This window comes from Babylonia areolata, chromosome 23, assembly GCF_041734735.1.
Source record: "Babylonia areolata isolate BAREFJ2019XMU chromosome 23, ASM4173473v1, whole genome shotgun sequence".
NCBI classification, from domain to species: Eukaryota; Metazoa; Mollusca; class Gastropoda; order Neogastropoda; family Buccinidae; genus Babylonia; species Babylonia areolata.
In genome coordinates, this window is record NC_134898.1 from 5545806 (window position 1) to 5568938 (window position 23133).

The following is a 23133-nucleotide window of genomic DNA, read 5'->3' on the forward strand; positions in this document are numbered from 1 at the left end:
AATAAACTTAACACAACACAAGATTTTAAAATGAGAAGGTACAATAATATATTATGCTGTGACTTTTTTTTTAAGCACTGTGTGACAACCAGCAAACAAATCTGATATAATCATAACAATACAAGCAACAGCACTGGATTCACAGTAGTCATGGCAACACCGAGCATCTAGGTCAAACGATAGTTGCCACAAGCGACAGTACTGGATTCACAGTTGTCATTGCAACACAGAACATCTAGGTCAAACGATAGTTGCCACAAGCGACAGTACTGGATTCACAGTTGTCATAGCAACACAGAACATCTAGGTCAAACGATAGTTGCCACAAGCGACAGTACTGGATTCACAGTTGTCATAGCAACACAGAACATCTAGGTCAAACGATAGTTGCCACAAGCGACAGTACTGGATTCACAGTTGTCATAGCAACACCAAACATCTAGGTCAAACGATAGTTGCCACAAGCGACAGTACTGGATTCACAGTTGTCATAGCAACACAGAACATCTAGGTCAAACGATAGTTGCCACAAGCGACAGTACTGGATTCACAGTAGTCATGGCAACACCAAACATTTAGGTCAAACGATAGTTGCCACAAGCGACAGTACATTATTCACAGTAGTCATGGCAACACCAAACATCTAGGTCAAACGATAGTTGTCACAAGCGACAGTACATGATTCACAGTAGTCATGGCAACACCAAACATCTAGGTCAAACGATAGTTGTCACAAGCGACAGTACATTATTCACAGTAGTCATGGCAACACCAAACATCTAGGTCAAACGATAGTGGCCACAAGCGACAGTACTGGATTCACAGTAGTCATGGCAACACCAAACATTTAGGTCAAACGATAGTTGCCACAAGCGACAGTACTGGATTCACAGTTGTCATAGCAACACAGAACATCTAGGTCAAACGATAGTTGTCACAAGCGACAGTACATTATTCACAGTAGTCATGGCAACACCAAACATCTAGGTCAAACGATAGTTGCCACAAGCGACAGTACTGGATTCACAGTAGTCATGGCAACACCAAACATTTAGGTCAAACGATAGTTGCCACAAGCGACAGTACTAGATTCACAGTTGTCATAGCAACACAGAACATCTAGGTCAAACGATAGTTGTCACAAGCGACAGTACATTATTCACAGTAGTCATGGCAACACCAAACATCTAGGTCAAACGATAGTTGTCACAAGCGACAGTACATGATTCACAGCAATACCAAACATCTAGGTCAAACGATAGTGGCCACAAGCGACAGTACTGGATTCACAGTAGTCATGGCAACACCAAACATCTAGGTCAAACGATAGTTGCCACAAGTGACAAGAGAGGATTCACAGAAGTTAAGGACAACTGGAGGACAAATTTCTTCAAGGAGGCCTGGGTACATTGTGTTCAATTCCCGGCAAATAGCAGCGTGTGTAGCCAGCACCACTCATAACCAGAGGTTTTATTTGCAAGTTTTTACAACGAAATTTTACCACTGTCTTTTATAAACCAGTGAATGAGTGTAAAACTTGGGCTGAAATGTCAGTTTTATTAACTCTGTGTGTGTGTGTGTGTGTGTGTGTGTGTGTGCATTTTTTAAGCTGTTTTTGGTGCACGCGTACCTGAAACAGTCATTTGTGTGTTCAGTGCAGTCAGATGGCAGTGGTAAGACCATTGTAGCCTGAAGAAATTAATTCATCTCTCAATTTCTTTTTTTTAAACATTCTATGGAAATACACCTGTTTTCTGAAGTGATTTTGAACTCTTTTCTTTTTTTTTTTAACGTGAACCCTATATTCTAGCGAGTTTATGCGAACCCTGTATTCTAGCGAGCAAGCAAGCACTGTAGTTCGTCAACCCCCTTCATCCGCCCCTTGTGCCCCCCCACCGGACCCTACGCCCCCCCCCCCTCCCCACAAAGACAAAACGGGCAAATTAGCAGAAAAAACGGGGGAGGTGGGGGGCTAGGGGTGGAACGTCTATAACGGCAGACAGAGTGCAACAAGAGACCTCCACTGACAGCAGTGTTTCTGGTGACAGTATTTCCAGCACGACATGGGGGGCTTCAAGCTGTGGAGCTGACATATGCACGTTATGAGGCATCGATGCCTTTTTTTTTCAATGGCACACAGAACGCCTCTCAAAAACGTGTCCTAAAACCCTCTAAAACCGAGAGAGTGGGGATGTCTCTTGGGCAAGACACTCGATCTCCACTATAATCAAATTCTGGCCCAGATGGTCGGCACAGCAGTTGCCTCCCCTGTTGTTCTAACCCACCTTTCTTCAAGCACATACACACAAAGACCAACCACCCCCACCCCCACCCCCACCCACCCGAGTTTATCTTCCAACACATGCACACAAAGACCACCCACCCCCACCCCCACCCCCACCCACCCGAGTTTATCTTCCAACACATGCACACAAAGACCACCCACCCCCACCCCCACCCACCCCAGTTTATCTTCCAACACATGCACACAAAGACCAACCACCCCCACCCCCACCCACCCCAGTTTATCTTCCAACACATGCACACAAAGACCACCCACCCCCACCCCCACCCCCACCCACCCCAGTTTATCTTCCAACACATGCACACAAAGACCAACCACTCCCACCCCCACCCCCACCAGTTTATCTTCCAACACATGCACACAAAGACCAACCACTCCCACCCCCACCCCCACCCCCACCAGTTTATCTTCCAACACATGCACACAAAGACCAACCACCCCACCCCCACCCCCACCCACCCCAGTTTATCTTCCAACACATGCACACAAAGACCAACCACCCCCACCCCCACACACCCCAGTTTATCTTCCAACACATGGACACAAAGACCACCCACCCCCACCCCCACACACCCCAGTTTATATTCCAACACATGGACACAAAGACCACCCACCCCCACCCCCACACACCCCAGTTTATCTTCCAACACATGCACACAAAGACCAACCACCCCCACCCCCACCCGCCCCAGTTTATCTTCCAACACATGCACACAAAGACCGACTACACCCAACTCCAACCCCACACACCCACCCCCACCTTCCAACACTTCCGCACTCATCCCCTTCCCAGTCTTTTATTTTCCCCATTTTAGGTGTACTGTTTGAATCCAGTCCCGTGACAACGAGACCCATTTCAGGGTCTCACACGTTTTCCAGACAGAAGTTGAAATGTTTCAGGCCGCTGGCGTTGAATCTCCCGTAGAAGACGTTCTCCTCGAGATCTCCCACCTGCTCCTCCACTTCCGGGAACCTGCCCACCAGGTTGTAGTTCACGGTGGCGCAGGAGGACCCATACCACCACCCCCCTCCCTTCTTCAGGGCGCAGCTGGCGTAGTCAGCGTTGCCGTGGGCGTGGTCATAGGTGGAGAATGGACTGCCGTCCACATCGCTCAGCAGGTCCAAGTCGCCATCCGCGCCCTTGAAGGATCCCATCTGTGCCTTGAAGGTGACATCGTCCAGCAGTTTGAAAGACAAGTACCTGTTGGGAGTGGGGATGGTGAGGGCGGGGGTTGGAGGGGGGGGAGGGCAGAAGATGAGAAGATGAGAAAACTTTTTTTTTTAATCTCAAAAAGAGAAATTGCATCAGGTGCGAAAAAAAAATTTACAATACACACACACACAAAAGAAACATCAAACATGACTTGATTAAACAGAACCAATGAACATGTACGTTTCTCGTATAAAACACTTCGCTTTAAACCATCATAACTAATTTATTATTGCTATTACCTAGACATTATAAGTACAGATATGTTGAAAGACATGAACGTCAACATCGCACAGATCGTACTGCACATTCATCACAACCATTTTCGTATTATTTTCAGTTAAATAGATTATTTCATAAACTAAAACAAAGTACAAACTTTCATGCGCGCACTTTCACACGTATTCACATCCAAGTACACACACACGCGCGCGCGCGCGCGCGAAGGTGAAGTGAACGTAAATGTAAAGCCTTCTGAGCTCTGGATTTCACTTTAAATGTTTTGAAGCGTCGACCTGATGGCAGCAGCTCAAAGTACTGTGCTAAAATATGGGTGTCGTCAGCTTGCTACTTGCCTAGCTTTCTGAACCAGTGGCATCTCATACAGCTTTTGCTAACTGGCTTGTTTCACTCCCACAACTTTACTGCACACACTCCTGGCATCATTCAAAACTCGCTCAGTTCTCACTCTCAGACTTCCCTGAGACGGGTGCAATAGCCGAATGGTTAAAGCGCTGGACTTTCAATCTGAGGGTCCTGGGTTCGAATCTCGGTGCACCTGGTGGGTAAAGGGTGGAGATTTTTCCGATCTCCCAGGTCAACATATGTGCAGACCTGCTAGTGCCTGAACCCCCTTCGTGTGTATGCGCACGCAGAAGATCAAATACGCACGTTAAAGATCCTGTAATCCATGTCAGCGTTCGGTGGGTTATGGAAGCAAGAATATACTCAGCATGCACACCCCCGAAAACGGAGTATGGCTGCCTACATGGCGGGGTAAATAAATAATTTTTAAAAAACGGTCATACACGTAAAATGTTACATGTCTGTCTGAGTGTGTATGTGTGTGCGTCTGAAATCTGATTGAATGACACAGGAAACGAATGATGAGCGCCCAGTGGCAGCCGTCAGTCGGCTCTACCCAGGTAGGCAGCCTGTGGTGCAAATGTTCCCGTGTATGTAAAGCGCTTAGAGCTTGGTCTCTGACCGAGGATAGGCGCTATATAAGTATCCACATCAATTAATCAATTCCCTTCCACACCAGCACGTCAATGAAACTGTTGAGCACAGACTCGATACAACATCGGTAGCAGCTTTAGAGGGTCTCGGACGTGATAGTGTTTCTTAGTTTCTGTTTTTTCTCCCCCCCCCCTCCTCCACTGGACATTTAAGTTGTGGTCTGGATGCTAGTCATTCGGATAAGACGATAAATCAAAGTCCCATGTGCAGCATGTATTTAGCGCACGTAACAGAACTCACAGCAACAAAATGTTTGTCCCTGGCAAAATTGTGTTGTAAAATCCACTTTGGTAAGAAAACCAATACACTTAATTGCAGGTAGAAAAAAAATGGTGCTCTCATTATACCGGGAGAGGGCAGGCCGAAATTCACAGAGAAATCTGTTGTGATCAAAGATCAATACAATACAATACAATACAATACAATACAATACAACGCAATGCAATACAATATTCTACACTGATATGTCTTATGAATACAATCAACGTTCCTGTCAAAAGCCAGCTTATTGTTTATGACACTCCCCAAAATTAATATCTATAATACTCTATTCAATGACTCTCTCCACTGAGAGACGAGGTTGTATTGTGTTAAAAGCAGAAAAAAGGTCAATAAAAAGAATACGAACAAAATATCCCGTGTTAACTCTCTCCATACGAACGGCGAAAGAAACGACGTTAACAGCGATTCATCCCAATTACCATCATCAAAATATTACAAGCGGAACGCTCTTATACTGAAGAGGTGAATGTTGACAAAGAATACCACAGTTCTGACGACGGAAGCTAACGGTTGGATCATTCAGACACCCACTGGACATCCGAGGGGTCTGTGTAGAGGAGAAGAGAGGGCTGGCCGTACTGAGTGAGTTAATGAAATGACGGAAAGCATTGTGAAGGAGTGTTCAAAACTGCACGCACCATACAACAACAGAGAAATCTGTTGTGACAAAAAGAGAAATACAATACAATACAATACAATACAATACAATACAATACAATACAATACAATACAATACAATATTATACAATACAACAACAACAACACAACACAGTAACACCAGAAACACAACCATCCTCACTCACCATATTCGAGTGAAGCTCCGATCTTGTTCACGAAAGTACACAATGATATTGTACTGCTTGGAGTTGGTGATGTAGTAGAGGTTCCTCAGCCCTATCCAGTAAGCCCCATCCACCCCGTTCAACGTGAAGCCGTCCACATACTCCTGCCACGTGAAGTTCAGTCCGCTCTCGTACCCATGGCTCTGCCTGCAAACCCAGCGGACTATCAATAGCAGCAGCAGCAGCAGCAGCAGTAGCAGCAGCAGCAACAGCACTTGCAAAGCTCCTGCAGCAGTGGCCTAAACAACAGCAGCAGTAGCAGTGGCCACAACTATAGCAGCAGTAGCAGTGGCCACAACAACAGCATCAGTAGCAGTGGCCACAACAACAGCAGCAGTAGCAGTGGCCACAATAGCAGCAGTAGCAGTGGCCACAACAATAGCAGCAGTAGCAGTGGTCACAACAACAGTAGCAGTAGCAGTGGCCACAACAATAGCAGCAGTAGCAGTGGCCACAATTGCAGCAGTAGCAGTGGCCACAACAATAGCAGCAGTAGCAGTGGTCACAACAACAGTAGCAGTAGCAGTGGCCACAACAATAGCAGCAGTAGCAGTGGCCACAACAACAGCAGCAGCAGTGGCCACAACAATTGCAGCAGTAGCAGTGGCTTTTAAACAACAGCAGCAGTAGCAGTGGCCACAACTATAGCAGCAGTAGCAGTGGCCTAAACAACAGCATCAGTAGCAGTGGCCACAACAACAGCATCAGTAGCAGTGGCCACAATAGCAGCAGTAGCAGTGGCCACAACAATAGCAGCAGTAGCAGTGGTCACAACAACAGCAGCAGTAGCAGTGGCCACAACAATAGCAGCAGTAGCAGTGGCCACAACAACAGCAGTAGCAGTTGTCACAACAATAGCAGCAGTAGCAGTGGCCTATACAGCAGTAGCAATGGCAGTGGCCACAACAACAGCAGTAGCAGTGTCCTAAACAGCAGTAGCAGAGTCAGCAACAGCACTCGCAACCAGCAAGCAACGCCAAATGGTGTGGAGTGATTGTTGGTGTGTTGACAACGAAAATCTACATTATCTTACAATTATACAAATTTTTATTGCCCGATCTATTGTCAAGCAAACACTATGATAGTGATGTTTTAGTGTATGATAAGTGATCACATATAGAATAGAAGGCTAGCATTACATGTGACGAATGAAGAAAATGATGTAACCTTATCGCCAGTTGAAATCCTTGCATCCAACTAATTAGGTGTCTGTGTAAGCACAGCAGGCATAATATGGCAGTGAATGAAACACAGATTTAGTTTAATAATTGTTTGGAGCATTTGTTGAGATGGGGCTTTTATTCAAAGTTTGAATGACGTTGCGCCGGTATTAACTGTGTGTTAAGATCAATGGGTCAAGTGCAAAATGTCTGCAGCAGCATGTGATGCAAAGTTAAGCTACAGTAGTCAGCGCAGCTAGCTGAGCACTTGGCTACAATAATAATAATAATAATAATAACAATAATAACAATAATAATAATAATAATCTATGAAGCGCCCTTCCATGTAAAACATGTTCAGTTGCTCTGTACAATCTAAAAGCCAATGTTTGAAATGTGCATTTGAAAAGTATTTAAAAAAATTTTTAAAAATAAAAAAACAACCTTACATGTATTACCCTACACAGCCAGTTAAGCAAACACTCAAGCACATAATTTTTGTTTACACACACTCTCTCTCTCTCTCTCTCTCTCTCTCTCTCTACATACTCATCGCAATTAATATACTAAAAATATACATTTCAAAATACAAAATTTAAAAGCACCCCCCCCCCCCCCCAGCCCCCTGCCCCCCACACCCCCGCCCAGCAATACGTCACCAAATACAGAAAGAAAAAAAAAAGAACCAAGCACTCATTCATGCACACCATGCCAAGTGAAGTCGAAACAGGTGCGTCTTTCAATTATTTTTAACTCACTCAGTACGGCCAGCCCTCTCTTCTCCTCTACACAGACCCCTTGGATGTCCTGTGGGTGTCTCAGTGACCCAACCTTTAGCTTCTGTCGTCAGAATTGTGGTATTCTTTGTCAACATTCACCTCTTCAGTATAAGAGCCTTCCGCTTGCAATATTTTGATGATGGTAATTGGGGTGAAACGCTGTTAACGTCGTTTATTTCGCCGTTCGTATGGAGAGAGTTAAAAGTTGAAAAACACTGACGATTTTTGTTTCTTTTTCTGAGGGACAGATATAGGGAGTTCCAAACAGCAGAGGGAAAGACAGCGAAAGATTTTTTTTTACCCAAGGGTCCCAGAGGGAGAACCAATGAATTATCAGCAGAGAGCTGTGAAATGAGTGCTGTGACCTATAAGTATGGTACAGATGGAAAAGATCTGAAAGAATCGGTGGTACAGTATTGTGACAGAGACACTGAAAGCAGAGAAAAGCAATTTTGCATTGAATTCTCGCATTTACAGGAAGCCAGTGAAGTGCTCTGAGCAGTGATGTTGCACTCTCATGACTGGGTTGCGCAATACGAATTGAGCTCCATCGTGCGCGCAACAGCCGAGTGGTTAAAGCGTTGGACTTTCAATCTGAGGGTCCCGGGTTCGAATCACGTTGACGGCGCCTGGTGGGTAAAGGGTGGAGATTTTTACGATCTCCCAGGTCAACACATGTGCAGACCTGCTAGTGCCTGAACCCCCTTTGTGTGTAAATGCATGCAGAGATCAAATACGCACGTTGAAGATCCTGTAATCCATGTCAGCGTTTGGTGGGTTATGGAAACAAGAACATACCCAGCATGCACACCCCCGAAAACGGAGTATGGCTGCCTACATGGCGGAGTAAAAACGGTCATGCACGTAAAAGCCCACTCGTGTACATGTGAGTGAACGTGGGAGTTGCAGCCCACGAACACAGAAGAAGAAGAAGAGCTCCATCATTCTCAATACGTTGGAGATTATTCAATTTATTATCAGGGAGACCAGTTACGATAGTATGAAAGAAACAGCACGTTTTTTTGGGTTTTTTGTTTTGTTTTTGTTTTGTTTTTTGTTGTTTTTTTTTGTTTTTGTGGGGTTTTTTTGTAGTAGCAGTGGAAAGGAGGAAGCGAATTTTGCCAAAGCTATGTGGCTGACAGAACAAAGTACGGCACAAGTGTTTGACATCTGCATCCTTGAACTGTGTGTTTCATCCATGTAGATGCCAAGGTTTCTGACAGACTGGGAGAAAAGTATGTCGCAGCCAGAGATGGATATTTTAGTGGCGGTGACCTGATTAATCTTTGATGTTGTGCCAATGGTAATTAGCTTGTTTTGTTTGTTTTTTTATCCCTCATTCATCTTCAGCTTGTTCTCATTCATACGTTCAGCCACATTCATATTACAAGTTTTCAAGCTACTGAATAGTTGGAAAATCTGGGGGAAGAAGATTATAAAGAGGACGGTAGTGCTTCAGACAGTTTGGATCAAGGTTGGGCTTTTTTTTTTTTAACAGGAGCTTTCTAAAAGCATGTTTAAAACTTCTGAGGCACAATGCCACATGCCACATCAGAACAGTAGCTAAGGGGACAATCTCATCTAAGCAATCATATAGGACAAAGGTGGGGATAAGGTCAAGGTCACTGGACTTCTTGGGCATGTTCTGGAGTACTTTTCTCATACGTTCCTCCGTAACAGGCTCAAACTCTGTGAACAAAAACACTAGAGACCTCAACAGCATCAATGAGGCTTGGTGTATCGGGGTCAAAGCTGCTTCTGATCTGTTCAACCTTCCCCACGAAATGTTCCTTGACTTCTCGTGGAAGAGACCCTGGTGGAATATCTAAGGGAAGCACAGCATCACAAAGACAGAGTACAACGTGTTAAAACAAAGTACAGCGTGCAAAGATAAAGACAATGTACAACGTGCAAAAACAAAGTACAACGTGCAAGCACAAAAACAAAGTACAAAGTGCAAGCACAAAAACAACGTGCAAGGTACAAGCACAAAAACAAAGTACAAAGTGCAAGCACAAAAACAACGTGCAAGGTACAAGCACAAAAACAAAGTACAACGTGCAAAACAAAGTACAACGTGCAAGCACAAAGTACAACGTGCACAATCAAAGTACAACGTGCAAGCACAAAAACAAAGTACAACGTGCAAAAACAAAGTACAACGTGCAAAAACAAAGTACAACGTGCAAGCACAAAAACAAAGTACAACATGCAAGCACAAAAACAAAGTACAACGTGCAAAAACAAAGTACAACGTGCAAGCACAAAAACAAAGTACAACGTGCAAGCACAAAAACAAAGTACAACGTGCAAGCACAAAAACAAAGTACAACGTGCAAAAACAAAGTACAACATGCAAAAACAAAGTACAACATGCAAAAACAAAGTACAACGTGCAATGTGCAAGCACAAAAACAAAGTACAACGTGCACACACACACACACACACACACACACACACACACACACACACACACACACACACACACACACACACACACACACACACACACACACACACACAGAGAAAGATAGAGACGCACGCACGCACGCACACACACACACACACACACACACACACACACACACACAGCACAGTACAGCACAGCACAACACAACACAACACAACACAGCACAACGCGCAATACACAAAACTTCGTCCACGTGCAACAACAACAACAACAACAACAACAACAACCACACCAAACAACACAAGGTACAACTTACATCAGGATCATCGTCTGACCGCTTTGACGACACATGGCGGTCATGTTTTGAGGGCTCAATGCTGGCTTCACCGTGACCATGGTCAGTACTGTCCCCTTGAAGAACTCTGAGTAGTCTCCATTGTCCATGGCCTCCTTGCAGTCTGGGACAGGAGGAGAGAGGGCGGTAGTGGATACGGGAGGGGGTTGGGAGGGGGTCGAGGGGGGTGGGGGTGGGGGGGATGAGGAGCGCAGGTGGCAAACAGATTATGTGGGAAGGAAAATGAGATGGTAGCATTCCTGATAACTGGTTCGTTTAGCATTATTACGACGACGACGACCACCATCATCATCATCATCATCACCACCAGCACCAACACCAACACCACCATCGTCATTATGGGTTACTGTTTTTTTATTACCATCATCAGCATTGTTGTTCTTCGTCATTGTTATTTTTCATCATTATTATCATTGCATTATTATCATTATTATTATTATTGTCAAGGCCTCTCTCTCTCTCTCTCTCTCTCTCTCTCTCTCTCATGCACCACACACACACACACTCACTCACACACACACATACTCACTCACTCACACACACACACACACACACACACACACACACACACACACACACACACACACACACACACACACACACACACACACACACACAACACAACACAACACAACACACACACACACACACACACACACACACACAAAACACACCTGACCACACACACTCACTCACTCACTCACACACACACACACACACACACACACACACACAACACAACACACACACACACACACACACACACACACACACACACACACACACACACACAAACACACCTGACCACACACACACTCACAAACAGCGCTGATTACACATACACGCGCAGATCAATACACCCGGAGTGCTCTGGTCCATAGCCTAAAGAGAGCAACAACAGGACAGTAACAACCTGTACAAACCAGCTTCAACCATTGTCCAGCACCGAGATACACGGATCATTACATGGCAATGGGACTTAAAGAGGGTCTCAGCTGATGCAAGACCACTCATAATGTATCAGAGCGAAAGTTCAACAGCCCATAATCACCAACAAGCCTGTCTCGGGCAACAGGTTACAAAGCAAGCATTGTCTGGACGGGGGAAGAGCGTTACGTCTCTTTATGACGTGTCATTCAAGCGACGCTTTAGGACACCCCCCTCCCCCACCCCCCCCCATGAATCTTTGAAGAGGCTGAACAGGAGAGATCTAATCCTCAGCCACGCTTCGTTCAGCGTGTGTTGTTGTCGGAACTGCTGTCAGTCAGCTGGGCGTTGAACCATCTGAACCAACCAAGTTCTGGTCAGGTGGTGGTGCATGGGTGCCAATCGGGGTGCCTTCAATGTGGTGTGGTGTGGTGTGGTGTGTGGTGCGGTATAGTGTGGTGTGGTGTGGTGTGGTGTGATGTGGTTCGGTGTGGTGTGGTGCTGGGTGGTGTGGTGTGGTGTGGTGGTGCGGTATGGTGTGGTGTGGTGTGGTGTGATGTGGTTCGGTGTGGTGTGGTGCTGGGTGGTGTGGTGTGGTGTGGTGGTGCGGTATGGTGCGGTGTGGTGTGGTGTGATGTGGTGTGGTCTGGCGTGGTGTGGTGTGATGTGATGTGGTATGGTGTGGTGTGGTGCTATGTGGTGTGTGGTGCGGTGTGGTGCTGGGTGGTGTGGTGTGGTGTGGTGTGTGGTGCTGGATGGTGTGGTATGGTGTGGTGGTGCGGTATGGTGTGGTGTGGTGCGGTGTGGTGTGGTGTGATGTGGTGTGGTCTGGTGTGGTGTGGTGTGATGTGATGTGGTGTGGTCTGGTGTGGTGTGGTGTTGTGTGCTGTGGTGTGGTATGGTGCGGTATGGTGTGATGTGGTGCGGTGTGGTGATGTGGTGTGGTGTGGTGTGGTGTGGTGCGGTTCGGTGCGTTGCTGTGCTCTGTGGTGCGGGCACAGCAAAGGACGGGAGCAATTCCACACAGTCTCCTTGCAGTCAACCATGCTGGCACGCTGCAGGTCCCCATCACAAACCAACAAGTCCTGGACAGAGCCTGCACTGCAAGCATGGAAGCCAAGTTCCTCCAGGCCCAGTCAGCCCCATGGCAGGGGCCAGAAAATTTTTTTCCGATCTCCCAGGTCAACTATATGTGCAGACCTGCCAGTGCCTGAATCTCCTTCGTGTGTATACGCAAGCAGAAGATCAAATATGCACGTTAAAGATCCTGTAATCCATGTCAGCGTTCGGTGGGTTATGGAAACAAGAACATGCCCAGCATGCACACCCCCGAAAACGGAGTATGGCTGCCTACATGGCGGGGTAAATAAACAAATCGGTCATACACGTAAAATGTTTTTTGTTACATGTTTGAGTGTGTATGTGTGCGTGCCTGAAATCTGATTGAATGACGCAGGAAACGAATTATCTATCCTGAGGTTTAATATCAGAAAACACTATCATCATTTACGTTGTGTTTCATGTAGTTTGTACTCTGTTTCTGATAGTTATGTTGTTTTAATTGTTTATGTTTGATTTTGGTGTAAAATACTGTAGCTGTTATATAATGTCCTCCATGTCCCCAAAATAGGTGAAAGGATTAAATATTCTTGATTCTTGACAGAACTGGCTGGCGTGCCCTATACAAACGTTTACACATTAGTGCTATACGGGTCCACAAATGCAGATGGGACAACTGAGGGAGACTAACACCAACGTCTTGCAACTGCTGGGGATCAGAACACAGAGCTGTGTCTGCCCCCTGCCCTGCCTGCTGGCGTTTCTGGCCCCTCCTGAAGGCAACTGCTGGACTTGCTTCGGACTTTGGGCTCTGGAGCTAAATTCGTGTCCTCCAAAACTTTCCTCCGGTGATAGCACGACGCTTCCTCATCCTCCGTTGCCGAGGGTCAATCATGAATGAATCGACACGTGTATATTTCAGGGACAATTCTCTTTTTCCTCAGTTAGTTCTTTTACCTGTATTTGTATTTGTATTTCTTTTTATCACGACAGATTTCTCTGTGTGAAATTCGGGCTGCTCTCCCCTGGGAGAGCACGTCGCTACACTACAGCGCCACCCTTTTTTTTTTTTTTCTTTTTTTTCCTGCGTGCGGTTTTATTTGCTTTTCCTATCGAAGTGAATTTTTCTACAGAATTTTGGCAGGAACTATCCTTTTGTTGCCGTGGGTTCTTTTACGTGCGCTAAGTGCATGCTGCACACGGGACCTCGGTTTATCGTCTCATCCGAATGACTAGCGTCCAGACCACCACTCAAGGTCTAGTGGAGGGGGAGAAAATATCCGCGGCTGAGCCGTGATTCGAACCAGCGCGCTCAGATTCTCTCGTTTCCTAGGCGGACGCGTTACCTCTAGGCCATCACTCCACATCACTGTACTGGGTACATGCCACGCACTGGATATCAGTTTATCGTTTTACACGAAAGACTAGCACCCATACCACCACACAACGTCTGGTGGAGGGAGGACTGGAGTAAAAAAAAGAAAAAAAAAAGAAAGAAATCCTGATCTTTGTACGAATAGAACCAGGGACTCTCGCTTTTTTAATTAATCGGGTGCTTTAACACTGGAACCTTCCAGAAATGTGTTGTTGTACCCGCTTCATCCATTCAGTCCCTTCAGCACATACAAAACTCTACTGTCCGACTCGTCCTCAGAAAAAAAAATCTGAGCACATCATTCCTCTTTTGCAACATCTCCACTGGCCCCCTGTCTCACATAGAATAAGGTACAAGATCAGCACTCTATGTTATAAATGTATTCACAATACTGCCCCTTCCTATCTCTGTGGCTGCCTTCACCTCTACACTCCATCTCGCTCACTACAATCGACTTCGGATCCACTCTGTTTACGCATACCCAGATTCAAACACTCGACTGTTGACCGATGTTCTTTCTCTGTCTCTGGACCATGCAACTGGAATGAACTTCCTTTTTCGCTTCGTCAAGTCTCCACACTCAACTCTTTCAAGTCTGGCCTTAAAACCCACCTCTTCCAAAAATAGCCTCCCTTCCCTACCTCTTCCTTGTCTTCAGTTTCTCCAGTTTTAGAGTTATATATGCGTGTGAATGACTGGTGTGAAAACGCTTTGATTTGTCCCTGCACAAGATTCAGCGCTATATAAATACCATTATTATTAGTATTAGTATTGTCGTTGTTGTTGTTGTTTTCTTTTGATTTCTTCGTTCATGTCCCCAGAGTTGCAGTCACTTTATCAGCACAATCTGCCGGTAGTGTATTGTGATGGGCTGGTATTCGGTAGGGTTGGGGAAGAGGGTATCTTCCAGTTGGCAGTCTTCTGATGAATAGACAGGAATCAGAATTACTTTGTCAACTAAGACAGTCAACCATCTCAAACCGTCAAGTGGATGTTTCTTCTTTTCCATGAACCGAAACTTCCCGGTTGCAAAATACTCTTAAAAGGATGGAAACAAGAACATAGTTTTTTCTTCTCTTAGAATGCCAGTTGTTGTTGTTGTTGTTTTATTTCGGGGTGCAAAGGATGGAAACAAGAACATAGTTTTTTCTTCTCTTAGAATGCCAGTTGTTGTTGTTGTTTTATTTCGGGGTGCAAAGGATGGAAACAAGAACATAGTTTTTTCTTCTCTTAGAATGCCAGTTGTTGTTGTTGTTGTTTTATTTCGGGGTGCAAAGGATGGAAACAAGAACATAGTTTTTTCTGTCTTCGAATGCCAGTTCTTGTTGTTGTTGTTGTTGTTGTTTTATTTCGGGGTGTAAATGTTCTGCTTTTTCTTCTAACGAAATACTCTTCACTTTTCTGGTTCTTGAGCTACACACCTTACTACAACTCCATACCTTACTACAACTACATACCTTCCGGAAGTCGTTCGCAGTAGTTCCCAACGAAGCCCAGCTTACACTGACACACCCCATTGTTCTCCACCCCTTCATTCTCACACTCCAGTGGTGGTGAGGTGGGGGCAGTAATGGCGGGGGTGGTGCTCTGCAGCATACCCTGTGTTACGTCACAGACAGCACAAAGAGACTAGACATCATTCACAGACAACGTCACACAGAGACCAGACACCATACCCTGTGTTACGTCACAGACAGCACAAAGAGACTAGACATCATTCACAGACAACGTCACACAGAGACCAGACACCATAGCCTGTGTTACGTCACAGACAGCACAGACAACGTCACACAGAGACCAGACACCATACCCTGTGTTACGTCACAGACAGCACAGACAGTGTCACACAGAGATCAGACAGCTTACCCTGTATTACGTCACAGACAGCACAGACAGTGTCACACAGAGACCAGACACCATACCCTGTGTTACGTCACAGACAGCACAGACAACGTCACACAGAGACCAGACACCATACCCTGTGTTACGTCACAGACAGCACAGACAGTGTCACACAGAGACCAGACACCATACCCTGTGTTACGTCACACATAGCACAGACAACGTCACACAGAGATCAGAAAGCATAACATGTATTACGTCACAGACAGCACTGACAACGTCACACAGAGACCAGACACCATACCCTGTATTACGTCACAGACAGCACAGACAACGTCACACAGAGATCAGACACCATACCCTGTATTACGTCACAGACAGCACAGACAGTGTCACACAGAGATCAGACACCATACCCTGTGTTACGTCACAGTGTCACACAGAGATCAGACAGCATACCCTGTGTTACGTCACAGACAGCACAGACAGTGTCACACAGAGATCAGACAGCATACCCTGTGTTACGTCACAGACAGCACAGACAGTGTCACACAGAGATCAGACAGCATTACATGTATTACGTCACAGACAGCACAGACAACGTCACAAATAGATTAGACATCATTCACAGGCAACGTCACACAGAGACCAGGACACCATAGCCTGTGTTACGCCACAGACAGCACAGACAACGTCACACAGAGACCAGACAGCATACCCTGTATTACATCACAGACAGCACAGACAGTGTCACACAGAGATCAGACAGCTTACCCTGTGTTACGTCACAGACAGCACAGACAGTGTCACACAGAGACCAGACACCATACCCTGTGTTACGTCACAGACAGCACAGACAACGTCACACAGAGACCAGACACCATACCCTGTATTACGTCACAGACAGCACAGACAGTGTCACACAGAGACCAGACACCATACCCTGTGTTACGTCACAGATAGCACAGACAACATCACACAGAGATCAGAAAGCATAACATGTATTACGTCACAGACAGCACTGACAACGTCACACAGAGACCAGACACCATACCCTGTATTACGTCACAGACAGCACAGACAACGTCACACAGAGATCAGACACCATACCCTGTGTTACGTCACAGACAGCACAGACAGTGTCACACAGAGATCAGACACCATACCCTGTGTTACGTCACAGACAGTGTCACACAGTGATCAGACAGCATACCCTGTGTTACGTCACAGACAGCACAGACAGTGTCACACAGAGATCAGACAGCATACCCTGTGTTACGTCACAGACAGCACAGACAGTGTCACACAGAGATTAGACAGCTTACCCTGTAATACGTCACAGACAGCACAGCCAACGTCACACATAGATCAGACAGCTTACTCTGTATTACGTCACAGACAGCACAGACAGTGTCACACAGAGATTAGACAGCTTACCCTGTAATACGTCACAGACAGCACAGCCAACGTCACACAGAGACCGGACAGCATACCCTACATCACTTCACAGACAGCACAGACAACGTCACACAGAGTTAAGACAGCATACCCTGTATTACGTCACAGACAACGTCACACAGAGATCAGACACCATACCCTGTGTTACGTCACAGACAGCACAGACAGTGTCACACAGAGACCGGACAGCATACCCTACATCACTTCACAGACAGCACAGACAACGTCACACAGAGTTAAGACAGCATACCCTGTATTACGTCACAGACAGCACAGACAACGTCACACAGACTAGACAGCATACATCACTTCACAGACAGCACAGACAACGTCACACAGAGTTAAGACAGCATACCCTGTATTACGTCACAGACAGCACAGACAACGTCACATAGAGATCAGACAGCATACCCTGTATTACGTCACAGACAGCACAGACAACGTCACACAGACTAGACAGCATACCTTACATCACGTCACAGACAGTACAGACTACGTCACACAGAGACCAGACGACATACCCTGTATTACGTCACAGACAACACAGAGATCAGACAGCTTACCCCGTATTTGTATTACGTCACAGACAAAACCCACAACGTCACACGGGTCCAGAGAAAAAAAAAATTTCTAGTGCTTGAACTCTCACAATAGGAACGTTATTTTCAATCAAAATTGTATTATATTTCCTTTTTTGTCACAACAGATTTCTCTGTGTGAAATTCGGGCTGCTCTCCCCAAGGAGAGAGCGTCGCTACACTACAGCGCCACCGCCTTTTTTTTTTTTCTTTTTTTTTTTTCTTCTTCTTCTTCTTTTTTCTCCTGTCAGCTATATTTGTACAGAAAATCGAAGTGGATTTTTCTAAAGAATTTTACCAGGAACAACCCTTTTGTTGACGTGGGTTCTTTTACGTGCGCTAAGTGCATGCTGCACACGGGACCTCGGTTTATCGTCTCATACGAATGACTAGCGTCCAGACCACCACTCAAGGTCTAGTGGAGGGGGAGAAAATATCCGCGGCTGAGCCGTGATTCGAACCAGCGCGCTCAGATTCTCTCGCTTCCTAGGCGGACGCGTTACCTCTAGGCCATCTGAATTCAGATGTTGACCTTGAGCAGACAACCACTGACCAAGCTGTTAGCCACATACATCGCTGTAAGATGCACTTAGGCATTCCAGTATGTTCTCTCTTTTTTTCCCTTTTTTCTTTTTTGCTTTCTTTTGTAAAGCTACAATTACATTTGCATTCAAACACAAAACAACAATCGAATTCTTTCAACGCACAGTCCTGTTACTTCTTCATACGACTTGATTTTGTGCAGAAGTAATACACCAGCTCATGGATATCATTAAATACGTAAAGATCCCGTGGCTAATATTGTGGTAAAGCAACGAATTAATGAATCAACGAACAATGAAAGAAAGAAATACAAGGTACAAGAATACTTTATCATTTTCTAAAATAATGAGAACTTGTTTGCCGATGAAAAAAAAGGTGACATTAAAAACAATAAGTGAATAATCAATTGACGGGCGCAACAGCCGAGTGGTTAAAGCGTTGGACTGTCAATCTGAGGGTCCCGGGTTCGAATCACAGTGACGGCGCCTGGTGGGTAAAGGGTGGAGATTTTTACGATCTCCCAGGTCAACATATGTGCAGACCTGCTAGTGCCTGAACCCCCTTCGTGTGTATATGCAAGCAGAAGATCAAATACGCACGTTAAAAATCCTGTAATCCATGTCAGCGTTCGGTGGGTTATGGAAACAAGAACATACCCAGCATGCATACCCCCGAAAACGGAGTATGGCTGCCTACATGGCGGGGTAAAAACGGTCATACAAGTAAAATCCCACTCGTGTGCATACGAGTGAACGCAGAAGAAGAAGAAGAAGAATCAATTAATCAATAGTTGATTAATTGACCGATAAAGGAAAATAACAATTAAATGAACGAAAGAACGAACGAATAAAAAAAATATATATATACCAACAACCAAAACGAACAACAACAACAACAACTCACCGCAATCGGCACTGACGGAGACCGAACCCACGTCTTCCAACCGTCACCACCACCACCACCACCACCGTCGCAGCTTCCGGTCAAGGCAGTGACGTCACTGACCAGGTGACACTGTTGCCCGAGAGCCGAGTGCCCGAAGGCTGAACATCCGGGGCTCTGGGCACAGTGTCGGGCACAGTCCACAGCGCTACGTGCCCGGACAGTGTCTGTAACGACGTCCGGGTCAGCTGGGGTCGGGAGACAGGACGTGCCCGCCGTCTGCTTCCGGAAGAGCCCAGAGTGCACGCTGCCCGCCTGAGCGCTGCACGGGCCGTGCCAGGCTGTCAGGATCCCAGCCAGGCAGCAGCTGAGGAGGGCGCCTCTCGCGCTGAACGTAGTGGTCTGCATGCTTTTGTAGTGCGTCTTCTTTTTCCTGTTTTATGGCTGCGATTATTGTTCTTGATTCAACTGTGGAGAAACACGCACACACGCGCGGCGCACGCACACACACATTAGATATACGAATGGCCAAACATGTACCTCTACACACACACACACACACACACACACACACACACACACACACCAATGATATGAAAGCAAACTATATGACTGGAGTCCACGCAGGGCAAATTTTCTCCCGTGCAGATCCCAGCGATATAACCATGGAGTGGAGCCCCATGTCACAGCGTCATGTTCATGCAGTGAGGGTCAGGTTCCAACCAATCGCAAAGACTGATCATTACTCTGAGGTCCTGGTCGAACTCTGAGACGAACAATCTTATTGGCTGATCGTCACGTGATTTGAGCTATCAACATCTCGCGTGCTGTCCACCAGTCCTTCTCCACCGCTGCGCGGTGGGTTCTGGTGTCTTCAATACCGCCTCCGTAAAGATGGGGGGTATGATGCTAGTACACACACACACACACACACACACACACACCTCTCTAGTATTAGTATTATAATTATCATTAGTAGTAGTGGTAGTAGTAGTATTTACTATCGTTATTATTGTTGTGTCTTATCGTTACTGTTTTTGTTGTCACAAGGACAGGTTGGAAGACTAGGCAATGCCTAAAGTCTTTATCCATGAGTAATAAAGTTTTTGAATCTCTCTCTCTCTCTCTCTCTCTCTCTCTCTCTCTATATATATATATATATATATATATATATACATATGTATGTATGTATATGAGTCTGGTTTCTCGTGATGGTGGTTACACACGATCACTGAGATACAAAGAGTGTGAGAGTGAAAAAGAGTGATGTGTACATAGACAATTGAAGGAATATTTAGAACATGATAACTTTACGTAATAGAAGACGTCATGTAAGGCCAGACAGATGACGTAAAAAATAGCATTACGTCACCTGTTATAAGTGTAGTCTGTGACGAAGCTGCCGGGTGGCAGCGAAAATTCAGATTTTTAGTTTTTTGTTTAACAAAATAGGTGTCAGCTTTGTTTTATTTTATATATATATATATATATATATATATATATATATATATATATATAATTTATATATAGAGAGAGAGAGATGTGTATATATACATATATATATATATATATATATATATATATATATATATATATATATATTAGAGAGAGATATTGGGGGAGGGGGCAGGGGAGAAGAAATGCTAGTGCAGGCAAACAAACCCTTCGTCATTGTAAGAATCACTTTACACAATTTTTCGTTTTTAGGTTGAAGGTAGGCGGGGCGGAAAAGATAATTGCGGATCGTTCCAATTCTAAGGGAGGGCACCTAACATGACACCAGTTTTGTCCCCTGTGTGCTTGTCAAATGTCTCGGCAATGGCTGGTGTACCCTTCCCTCAAGGCATTCCACCAACAGACACACCATTTTTGCAATGAAGTATAGTGGTTACCAGCAGATCAATAAATTAATCAATATTAAAACTGTGGGACAAGTGACAAGTTTTACAGGAAATCGATTACCCGCAGCCTTGTTTGTTGTTTTCGTGATCATACATTTTTCATAGCAATGGTGGGAGACAGTTATGTTACTCACAGAGAGACCCAACTCAGACAAACATCAAGTGCACAATGAAAGTCTCTTTTTAATATTTCATGGCACTACTCACTATCGGTAAAAGTCTTCAGACTGGACCGTTCAAAGCCCAGAGGAGCCAGTTGCATTGCTCGGACGGAAGAGTCGAGTATGGTCGTAACCCGCTGCTAACTGTGTGTGGTATGGAACCGACCGATGGCGTAGTTTGGTCAACGTAGGCATTTAGTCACGTGTGACTGTCAAAAAGTTAGAACCAAGCAATGCAATTGGCACCTGGAATGTCAGCCAGTCACATAAATGATAATAATAATAATGGGCATTTATGGCGCTTAATCTTACCAAAGCCCTAAGCGCTTACAAAAACAAAAATACACATAGGACAGGTTTTCTGAGACGAAACAACACAGGCATCAAGGGACAGTCACCACTTCCACCACGAGTTTGCCATTTTCTTATCACGCACACAACAGACGCACACGCAGAAGTGGACACACAAACTGGAGAGGAATGAAACAGAGATGCCAATCAGGATGTGAAAAAAGTAGTTTTAACTCACTCAGTACGGCCAGCCCTCTCTTCTCCTCTACACAGACCCCTCGGATGTCCAGTGGGTGTCTGAATGACCCAACCTTTAGCTTCCGTCGTCAGAACTGTGGTATTCTTTGTCAACATTCACCCCTTCAGTACAAGAGCCTTCCGCTTGCAATATTTTGATGATGGTAATTGGGGTGAAACGCTGTTAACGTCGTCTCTTTCGCCGTTCGTATGGAGAGAGTTAAGAGAAGATTTGAAGGATGACAGAGCCCAACTGCGGAGGGAAAGAGGGAGCTTATTCCACGAGGACGGGGCCTGGAAAGAGAATGAGCGTCGGCCCGCGAGGAGACTGCATGGTTCTAAAACGTGGAGGCTGTGGTCTGATGGTAATGCTCTCAACTAGGAAGCGAACGTTCACAGGTTCAAATCCCACATATGGACAGATAATTCTATATACGCACCTTCCACTGGACCTTGAGGGATGGTCTGGTTATTAGTCTTTCGAACAAAGAAACAACCATCATCTGATTGTAATTTCAGACATAAACTACGCACGTCAAACACTTTCTTCCTATACCTTGAGCGAGGTTAGTGAGTAAGTGCGTCTTCTGTCTCTGTTTGTCTCTGTCTCTGTCTCTCTGTCTGTCTGTCTGTCTTTCTCTGTCTGTCTCTGTCTCTCTCTCTCTGTCCATGTCTGTCACTGTCTCTCTCTATCTCTATCTCTCTCTCCCTCTACCTCTCTCTCTCTCTCACTCCCTGTGTGTGTGAGAGAGAGGGAGAGAGATACACAGAGATACACAGAGAGAGAAAGTGTGTGTGTGTGTAATGTGTGTGACAGAGAGACGATTCAACGTGAAATTAAAAACAACAACAACAACAACAAAAACCCAAACAACAACAACAAAACACACCACAGAGTTAACCTGACGGCAAAATTCACAATGATCTCAATGCTGCATGCACCCCAAAACACAAAACACCCACGGACACAGCATGCACAGCGGACATCACAATAGAAAACGCCCACAGACACAGTACAGCTGACTTCACAATAGGTTTTCATCAATCACCATTCCATGTCTGTCACCCTTTTGTCAACAGTTTGTGGATTCATCATTTATCAGTCGGTCAGCAGGGAAACATGCCATGTTTGCTGCAACCAACATAGATCACAGGAGATCTGAGGGGGAAAAAAAGAGCTAAAAAAAAACAAAAAAACATCCGGTTCCACAAGTTCGCTGATGGCCACCATCACCAAAAGGCCAGAGAAAAGCGCCTCGCTGTTAAATTCCACAATGTCTCGTCGCCAAAACACGCT

General features: G+C 45.4%; 1 protein-coding gene across 1 annotated transcript; it reads right to left on the bottom strand.

Annotated features, from left to right (window-relative positions):
• Window positions 1–3113: 3113 nt before the first annotated feature.
• On the bottom strand, window positions 3114–19654 carry LOC143298267 (angiopoietin-related protein 4-like). Its single transcript, XM_076611081.1, has 5 exons — window positions 19268–19654; window positions 15401–15542; window positions 10544–10685; window positions 5840–6025; window positions 3114–3506 (listed from the first exon to the last, which is right to left on the bottom strand). The coding sequence occupies exons 1-5, from the start codon at window positions 19652–19654 to the stop codon at window positions 3170–3172; spliced, it is 1194 nt and encodes a 397-aa protein (XP_076467196.1). The 3' UTR covers window positions 3114–3169.
• Between the last annotated feature and the right edge of the window lie 3479 nt (window positions 19655–23133).

Bases quoted from the DNA above. Each gene is read 5' to 3' on its own strand.
- LOC143298267 (XM_076611081.1), bottom strand. From the start codon at position 19,654: ATGCAGACCACTACGTTCAGCGCGAGAGGCGCCCTCCTCAGCTGCTGC. The intron at 15,543-19,267 runs GTGAGTTGTTGT...GACGTAACACAG, and splicing joins CTCCGTCAGTGCCGATTGCG to GGTATGCTGCAGAGCACCAC. The intron at 3,507-5,839 runs GTGAGTGAGGAT...CACTCCCAACAG, and splicing joins CGGAGCTTCACTCGAATATG to GTACTTGTCTTTCAAACTGC.